The sequence below is a fragment of the Mobula hypostoma genome, chromosome 5 (assembly GCF_963921235.1).
Source record: "Mobula hypostoma chromosome 5, sMobHyp1.1, whole genome shotgun sequence".
NCBI lineage: Eukaryota > Metazoa > Chordata > Chondrichthyes > Myliobatiformes > Myliobatidae > Mobula > Mobula hypostoma.
Window position 1 is genome coordinate 31,269,380 of NC_086101.1, and position 9,824 is coordinate 31,279,203.

General features: G+C 45.6%; 1 protein-coding gene across 3 annotated transcripts in view; it reads left to right on the forward strand.

Moving 5' to 3' along the window:
* LOC134346727 (uncharacterized) overlaps positions 1 to 8,240 on the forward strand; it is a 51,545-nt gene extending 43,305 nt beyond the window's left edge. For all 3 annotated transcript variants that reach the window (XM_063048292.1, XM_063048293.1, XM_063048290.1), the window contains 2 exons: positions 5,753 to 5,802; positions 6,356 to 8,240. In XM_063048292.1, the coding sequence (XP_062904362.1) occupies positions 5,753 to 5,802; positions 6,356 to 6,415 (110 nt within the window). In that variant the 3' untranslated portion in view covers positions 6,416 to 8,240. The remainder of the gene's footprint in view (positions 1 to 5,752; positions 5,803 to 6,355) is intronic.
* Positions 8,241 to 9,824: the final 1,584 nt, after the last annotated feature.

A 9,824-nucleotide genomic window follows, 5' to 3' on the forward strand; every position in this document is an offset into this window, starting at 1 on the left:
ACTGGTTGCTGACGTTCGGGTCTGTCCCGTACTGGTTGCTGACGTTCGGGTCTGTCCCGTACTGTTTGCTGACGTTCGGGTCTGTCCCGTACTGGTTGCTGACGTTCGGGTCTGTCCCGTACTGGTTGCTGACGTTCGGGTCTGTCCCGTACTGGTTGCTGACGTTCGAGTCTGTCCCGTACTGGTTGCTGACGTTCGGGTCTGTCCCGTACTGGGTGCTGACGTTCGGGTCTGTCCCGTACTGGGTGCTGACGTTCGGGTCTGTCCCGTACTGGGTGCTGACGTTCGGGTCTGTCCCGTACTGGGTGCTGACGTTCGGGTCTGTCCCGTACTGGTTGCTGACGTTCGGGTCTGTCCCGTACTGGTTGCTGACGTTCGGGTCTGTCCCGTACTGGTTGCTGACGTTCGGAACAGCTCCGGCCTCTATTTCGCTGAATCCTGCTGGACCGTTAGTACAGAGCTGCCTGAATATCCCAACTGGTGGGATATCAGACTTGGGTTTAATATCTCTGCATATGTGGTGAAACTTATTTTGTGCAGCAGTACATTGCAATGCATATTAGTGAAAAAATATATAAATTACGAGAAGAAACCTATATAAACAAATTTGAAAAGTAGTGCAAGAAGAGAACAAAAAAGAAAAAATACTGAGGTAGTTGCATGTTCATTATATATTCAGAAGTCTGATGGCAAAGGGGAAGAAGCTGTTCCTGAATCGTTGAGTGTCTCTCTTCAGGCTCCTGTACAGCCTCCTTAATGGTAGCAACGAGAAGAGGTCATGTTGCATGTTCTAGGTGATGGAGGTCCATTTTAATGATGAATACTGCCCGTTGAGGCATTGCCTTTTGACTGTGTCCTTGATGCTGGGGAGGCTAATGCCCACGATGGAGCTGGTCGAGTTTACAACTTACAGCAGTGTTTTCTGATCCTGTGCAGTGGCTTCCAAACCAGCCAATGATAGAGCCACGCACATAAAAGTTGCTGGTGAACGCAGCAGGCCAGGCAGCATCTATAGGAAGAGATACAGTCGACGTTTCGGGCCGAGACCCTTCATCAGAACTAACTGGGGGAAGAGATAGTAAGAGATTTGAGAGGGGGAGGAGGAGATCCGAAATGATAGGAGAAGACAGGAGGGGGAGGGATGGAGCCAAGAGCTGGACAGGTGATTGGCAAAAGCGATACGAGAGGATCATGGGATGGGAGGGCTAGGGAGAAAGAAAGGGGGGGGGGGGAGCCCAGAGGATGGCCCAGGAGTATAGTGAGAGGGACAGAGGGAGAAAAAGGAGAGAGAGAAAAAAATTAATAATAATAAATAAATAACGGATGGGGTACAAAGGGGAGGTGGGGCATTAGCAGAAGTTAGAGAAGTCAATGTTCATGCCATCAGGTTGGGGGCTACCCAGATGGAATATAAGGTGTTGTTCCTCCAACCTGAGTGTGGCTTCATCTTGACAGTAGAGGAGGCCGTGGATGGACATATCAGAATGGGAATGGGACTTGGAAATAAAATGTGTGGCCACTCGGAGATCCTGCTTTCTCTGGCGGATAGAGCGTAGGTGTTCAGCGAAACGGTCTTCCAGCCTGCGTCGGGACTCGCCAATGTATAGAAGGCCACATCGGGAGCACCGGACACAGTATATCACCCCAGCCGACTCACAGGTGAAGTGAATGATAGAGCCAGCTAGAATGCTCTCCACAGTACATCTGTAGAAATTTGTGAGCGTGTTTGGTAACGTACCAAGTCTCCTCAAACTCCTAATGAAATGTAGCCACCGTCGTGCGTTCTTTGTAACTGCACCGATATGTTGGGCCCAGTATTGATGTTCAGAGATGTGGACTCCCAGGAGCTCGAAGCTGCTCACCCTTTGCAGTGATGAAGACGTGTGTGCATGTGCGTCTGTGTGTGTGTGTGCACTGCCTCAACGACTATCGCCCAGTTGCGCTCACTTCGACAGTGATGAAGTGCTTTGTGAAGACAAATTGCAGTGGGTCCAGGTCCTTGTTTAGGCAGAAGTTGATTTTGGCCGTGACCAAAACTTCCCCTTCATAAAGTACACCATCAATTCCTTGGTCTTACTGATGTTGTTGCAGCACTACCCAACCAGATGATCTAACTCGCTCCTGTAAGCCTCCCCATTGCCATCTGAAATTCTGCTAACACATCGGCAAATTTATAGAGGCCATTTGAGCTGCGCCTAGCCACACGGTTGTGTGTATGGAGATTAGAGCTATGGGCTAAGCATGCATTCTTGAGGTGCACCAGTGTTGATTGTCAGCGACAGAGAGATGATTATTTCCGCACTGACTCATCTAGTGAGGAAGTCGTGGATCCAGTTGCAGAGGGAGGTACAGAGGCCCAGAACTTAGAGCTTGTTGATTAGAACTGAGGGCATGTTGTGTTGAATGCTGAGCTGTAATCAATAAACAGCAGCCTGACACAGGTATTGCTATTGTCCAGGTAATCCAAGGCCAAGTGAGATTGCATCTATTGTGCTGATAGGCAAATTGCAGTGGGTCCAGGTCCTTAGGCAGAAGTTGATTTTGGCCATGACCAACTTCACAAAGCACTTCATCACCGTAGAAGCGAGTGCAACTGGGCAATAGTCGTTGAGGCAGCTCACCTGCTCTTCTTGGGCGCTGGTATGATTATTGCCCTTTTGAAGCATGTGGGAATTTCCAGCTGCTGCAGTGAGAGATTGAAGGTGTCCTTGAACTCTCCTGCCAGTTGGATGTGTTACGTACCCCGTAACTGGGTTGCCAAACCAGCAGAAATGGACCACTTAGTTGGAGTCTGGATTACTGGAACTAAGAAAGTTTTATTAAAGAAATAAGTAACGCAGTACTCTAATCCTAAGGATATGAATGCAACAGGTTAGCAATGATAAAACACACATGTACACAGAATTAGGATAATAGGAATCAACCAAGCTCTATCGTAGTCTAGGGGTAAAATGATCAGTCTCAAGTGACACAGAGTTCAGTTCAGCTGAGTGCAGTTCGCAGTAATCGCTGTTGTGCCATTGGAGAGAGAGAGCGCGCGAATGATGATATGCAAATCGGATTCAAACAGACCTTTGATATTCCTCGCAGTTAGCTTTCGGGCGAGCCCTTTTTAATGTCTTCTGAGGTCGCCGACTGTGACCCTTCCGTTCCGGATACGATCGTTCTTCCGTGGTGAACCCGGCACCCAGGCAAGGGCGGACACGCACACCAGGTTCCCGCCGATCGTACCTTTTCACCCTGTGCGTCTATGGTCGGTCCCGCGATCAGACCTCCAAACTCCCACCAACTTGTGGGGGCACACCGCTTTTCCAGGGTCTCGTTATCTCGTGATCTCGTGGTGTGTGTCGTGCCTTAGCGAACCTGTTCCTTTTATCCCCCTGCTGGGGTATCGCCTGTCCATCAAACTGCAAACATTTCAGGTTCAAAGCAACCGGTCTGTCAATACTTGGAACTGTGTCTCTTTTCATTAATCTCTCTCGTCTGTCATTAACATTTTGAACGCTTCTCCCTTTGTCTCTCTTATCTCTTTCATCAGCATCAATCTTCTGATAACTTGGTCTTTCGTCACAGATGGAAAAGGTTTTCAGTTTCCTACCAGCTGCACCAAGAGGGGCCCGACACGTTGCAAGGGTTCACCCTCTTGAAAGATGTTCTGGTGTGACCTCCGCAGACAGAGCTCAGAGGGTCGCCAGGTACTACAGGGATTCACACAGGTGTAGTTTTATTCTCCCTTTCAAAGTGAGCATAAAAAGCGTTGAGCTCATCTGGCAATGAGACATCACAGCCGTTCATGATGTTGGGTTTCATCTCGTTGGAAGTAATGGCCTGCGAGCCCGACTAGAGCTGATGTGCTTCCAATTTCGTCTCTAGCCTCAATCAGTATTGTTTTCTCGTTCTTAAAAATGGCCTTCTGTATGTTGTATTGGGACTCCTTGTGTGGTTCTGGATCACCAGTCTTGAATTCCACACATCTAGCCCTCAACAGACCTCGAATCTCCTGTGTTATTCGCGGATTTTGGTTTGGGTGTATCCAGTGTGTTCTCGAAAGCACACGTTCACCCACACAGGTCTTGATGAAGTTGATGACAACTGTAGCATGTTCATTCAGATTTGAAGATGAATCCCTGAATATTGCCCAGTCCACTGACTTTTTTAAAAAAATTGGACTCCTGTTGGATTTGGTTCTGTCTCTGCAGAAGCTGTCCAACCTGCTGAGTGTTTCCAGCATTTCCTGTTTATATTGATTTTTTTTTGGCTTTAATTAATTGCTTGTATTCCTTTCAAAACTATTTTTTTTTCACTGATTTAAGTTTCATTGGTTTTAATGTTTCTGGGTGGGGATTGGCTTTGGTACCTGAGGTTTCAAGAGTGGTTTTGTGGGCAGAGCTGGTTTCAGTTAGTATGTCTCACCCTGTCACAAGCGTGATCCTAGGCCCTGCTTGACCTGGAGCAGACTTGAGTAGTGGGCTTGGGTGTTCCAGTCCGGAGAAGGTGAAACTGTGAGGAAACTGTGGACCTGGCTCCCTGTTGGGAAAATTCTGACTTGTGTTGGGCCTCACTGTAGCAGTAGAAAATGCCACAGATAGAAAGGACAGAGTGGAAATGGGGCAACTGGTATGTGAGGGGCACAGGCGCAGACTGAATACGAGTTGGGGGGGGGGGCGGTGGTGGAACAACAAAGTTGTGACCCAATCTGCATTTAATCTGTACTCTGAACACAGGGCACTGAACTGGGCGGGAAGAAATATAGGTGGGTCCCTGCTTCACCTGGAAGGACGGTTTGAGTTCCTGGTTTGGGGAAGAGAAACAGTGAAAGGAGTGTTAAATCTTGAAATTGCCTGGGAAAATGCCACAAGATGGAGACTGCATGGTGGGGGTGGACGATCAGGGCGGGCAACAGTAAGAGTTCCCTTTAAAATGCTGGAAGTGGAGGGGAAGGGAGTAAGGGTCTGTTGGGACCTCACAGGAATTGGAAAGTTTGTTACTGAAGGCAGGGGGCACTCTGACCTCAGTCCAGGAGAAAGGGGTAAATACAGAGGTTGGGGAAATGCAGGAGTTGTGGTTATGGGCTGTGTGCACAGTGTCTGAGGAGAAGCCAGGGTTCAGGTGGAAGGAAGAGCTTTCAGAGGCACCTGCGCAGAAAGTTTCTTCAGTGGAGCGAATGGAGAGTTTCACCCAAGCGTACTGCACATAGCACTGCTGTTTGCAACACCTCACAGGAAATGAAATGCACAGACTGTACACATGAACTGATTGATTTATAAGGGTCAGGCAGGAGCACTGATACAGGGAATAGTGGCCTGAATGGGAGAGAGATGATCCATCTTCCCATGGGGAAAGCCTTGCTCCGGAGTAATGAGAAGGGGCAGATTTCCTGATCCAGCTCCCAATGCAAGTTGAAAGACTGTATCCAGCCAAGGGGTTTCCATCCAGTTTCAGGCACTGGCCAGGGAAGCAGAATTTCCTGGTTTCCTCCTAGTGAAACACCCTGGGAGGCTTACTTGTGGGCCTTGTGAGTAAAGTGGCTTTTCTGTTGATGGGTTAATCTTTTGCTGCCCAGTCTGGTAACCAGAGATGCCATCTGCACTTAGTGCTAACTGTGAGGCAAGGATGTAGAGAAAAGACCAGACTATCTGAACAAAAGAGTCAATTGTACCTGTTTAGAGCCTGGTGGTGAGATGCAAATAACCCCTGACAATATTGTGCATTATATATCCAGAATTTATAAAGAGCTTTTACTTCATTTCAGGTAGAGACAAACGTGGAAGTGAGGATGGCAGTACTGTCAAAGGAGAGCAGGTATGTAGTCAATGCGAATTGCTGCCATTTGTTATAAAGTTCATTTCCTGTGTTAAGCTGACTGACACAAACCCCCACGTTAACCCAAACACAATTCATAATGCTGCTGTCCCTCAGGTGCAGCCCAGGGAGAACGTCAGCATCTGGGCTGATCTCTGTGGGCGGCACAGTAGCGCAATGCTTTTACAGCGCCAGGTTCGGTTCCTGCAACTGTCTGCAAGGAACTTATACGTTCTCCCGGTGACTCCATTGCTCTCCACCGGGTGCTCCACGCTCCTCCTATGTCCCGAAGACACATCGATCAGTAGGTTGATTTGCCACAATGCTGTAATTGGAAACGGAGTCTTGTTGGATCAGAAAGGCCTGTTACTGTCCTGTATCTCTTAAATAAAATAAAATGCTCACATTCCTGAATCATTCCAAATTTGTGCCTGGTTCTTAACACTGATGCTGCCTTTGATCGTCTGTCTGTATCTCCCCCACCGAACAATGCTGCTCTTGATTGATTGGGATTTGCCGTTCCAAATAACAATATACTTCATTTTCATTTTAGGATGATGGAGAAGTGCAGGAATTGAAGCAGTCTGCACCAGATCACCCAGATGATCAATGATCTCTACCACCTCATGTAGAGTGGTCGTCATGTCCAGAGTACCTTTCCCTTTAAAAACCACATACATCTGAGCAAAAATACTTGCTCTTTTGGTTTATAAACTGGAAAACTCAGGCAGACACTGAATAATGCATTTGACTTTTTAAAACTTTATATGTTCAACATTTTTAGCACTTTTAGAAAGTAAAATTACTTTCTGATTGCTGAAATTACCGACAGGAAAATGTATCTGGGCCACTTGTGCAATACACAAAAAATGGGAGGATCTCTGTGGGCGTATTTCTTGTTAGTATAACTGATACATTTCACTGTACGTTTGGACACATGACAAATAAATCTGAATCTAGAATGTTCTTACGGTGGGTGGACTGAAGGTGTTTTCAAAGTGATTTGAACCCCCCTCCCCAGCCCACAAATGTGTTGAATCTCACTGGTGTAAAAGCATCTGCACCAGATACAGTAAATTGCACTAATACATTCGCAAGGGGCGTGCCTCAGCTGGAAGGAAGGTGGTGATGAGGAATTTGTAGGGGAAAGTGGTTGCATGGATAAGTGGGGGAAAACAAGCAGATAAAGTCAGAGTGATGCCTGCAAAAGGTGGGGAGGAAAGGAAAGATATGCTTGGTGATGGGATCCTGTTGTCCATTTCTATGCTTAGATGCTGCTTGACCCGCTGATACCCTCCAGCATTTTGTGTGTTGCTCCAGATTTACAGCATTAGCAATTTTTGTATCAAAAAATTATTTAAATTTTTTAACTTTTTATAAAATTTAGTATTATGTTTACTTAAAGCACATTTATGACAGTTTATAAAGCTGAGATGAAAATCTTACAGCTGATTTGCTGTAGGTGATGATTTTGTACTCTGATGACACAGCTTTTGGAGTATTAAAGGCCATGAGTAAATGTTATTGTCTCTGTAGCTCTTTTGTCATACACTGAGCTTTTAGTTTCAAAATTACTTTGAAACCAGCAAATGCCTTGGCTATTTCTGCCTCTATATTGTGATTTTTGTATTGTTACATACCTCAAGGAGACCTGTGATTTTTTTTTTGTGAGAATGATGTAATGGTCTTTTGGAGGTCACCTGATGTAATTTGCCTGCTGATGTGAGGTGACGTGATGACATGTGCCCCACGGGGATATAAGGGAAGACCCCAGATGACGCAGTTTAGTTTTTAGATTTCCAGTTAGAACGTACTGTGTCTCTGTTTCTGTTGCGTATTTATTTTATGACGCAGTTTCATTTTTAAGACGGTTGTTACGTTCTGTTGCAAGGTACAATAGTGCTGGATTGGCAATTTTTGCTAGATATGATGATGTACCTTATTCCAGCGGTAGTAGAAGGGAGAGTGAAGACTTTATTGAAGTACTGGACCCGAAGGATTGAGAGGAGTCAGTTTCGTTTGGCAGTTTAACAAAGGATCGACCTTATTGAGTCTTTGTTGAAGGAGTAGTGACCTGCATCAAAGATAACTTTTGCCAAAAGAGAAAAGAGTTCATTCAAAGGTTTTCTCTCTCTAAAAGAAATTAAGGTAATTTGTTTTAAACTGTTTATTTCCTGAATCGTGAATCCTTCGGTCAGAACCAACTGGAAAGTCGCGTCTATGAAGAAATCCTTCTCCAGAGAAGTCTCTCCCAATTGAATGTATAAATCTGTTGCACTTTCGAATTTACCACTTTAAGAACTATATCCAACTTTACCGCTTTAAGAACTGTTTTCGCATTTAACGCTTTAAGAACATGTGCCAAGTGATGATTTGTTGAACGGCTGCATAGCGGTTAACTTGCAGTTAAGGTTTTCGTTCGTTTATTTTATCGTTTATCTGTGTTTAATAAATGTTTGGTTGTTTTTATATAACCTGTCTCGATTGATATTCATTGTTGCTGGTTACATAACAGTATCTCCCTCTGCCTCGTGAACGTTAAATATCAGAGCTTGATATTTGCATTTTCTCCGCGGAATTTGAGTGTGTACAAGCAAGAGCGACCTTCAGACTGGCCTGGAGAAGTCAGTGTTCTGTGTAAGTGTTGGAGGGGGTTGCTGCCACTCTGAAGAAGCTGCTGTGCCAGTTCTGATCTCACTTCAGCCCCACGCTTCTGATCTCCGGGCCCCTGGTGCAGAGCAAGGTGTGCCAGTCTGGAAACCTTGTCAGTTTGCTCCTGGTTCTGCCTCAAGGCCCAGGAAGTAGACCATTCATGCCTCTGCCCAAGCCAACAGCCTGCCCCAGTTCTGAGAATTAGTGCATGTCTGGGTTTGTAGGACAGAGTACACAGTGCCCCCTGGCTCACTGGAGATCTTCAGCGATTGGTGACACCACAGGGTATGATGTGCATCTTGTAAGGGTGATGAGTTAATTTGGTGTATTTTTTAAAATATTGAATAGAGAAAGATCTAAATATTGTAAATATGTCTAAACACTTTTTTTAAGTGATTGATTTTGGAATCACAAGGACAACTGCGTGAAAAAACCAGCGGGTGAGGGAAGAAGCTCCTAGTCTCAGTGGGAGAACCCTGAAGAGATGTACTTTCAAACCTGACATGACCAGAGTCATTTGCTGAAACATTGGCCAACACTAGAGACAGCAGGTCCATATTAAAAACCCCAGCCACCACCAGAGTTCAAAGTTTAAAATAACTTTTATCATTAGAGTACAAACAACCCTGAGATTTATTTTCTGTGGCGTGCTCAGTAAGTCAATAGAATGGTAACTACAACAGGGTCAATGGAAGATCAGCCAGAAGACAAACTGTGCAAATACAAATATAAATAAATAATGAGAACATGAAATAACAAGATAGAGTCCCTTAAAGTGAGATCATTTGTTGTGGGAACATCTCAAAAGAATGAGTGTAGTCATCCCCCTTTTTGTTCAAGAGCCTGATGGTTGAGGGGTAGAAACTGTTCCCGAACCTAGTGGTGCGAGTCCTGAGGTCTTGTACCTTCTGCCTCATGGCAGCAGCATGAAAAGAGCATGGCCTGGGTGGTGAGGATCTCTGATGGATGCTGCTTTCCTATGACAGTGTTTCATGTTGATGTGCTCACTGGCTGGGAAGGCCAAATGCACTACCTTCTGTAGATATTCCATTCAAAGACATTGGTGCAGCCAGAGAGAGGGGTGACATCCACTGACACTAAAAAAACACAATAGAGAAAGGTCTAAGCATTGGAACTTGGCTCAAGGTATTTTGCCTCCAAGATATTTTCCACCATCGTGACAGAGATAAGGATGGCAGGAAATTTTTCAAGTGAGCCACAATCAGTCAGGCAAGGAGAGGGTATTCCATCATGTTCTGACTTGTGCCTTGTCAATGATGGAATGATCTTGGAGTAAAAATGTGAGCATTTACAACAGGTCTGACCTGCTCCTGTGGGCAAGGCACTGATGGAGCTGTTCCAGTTGACAT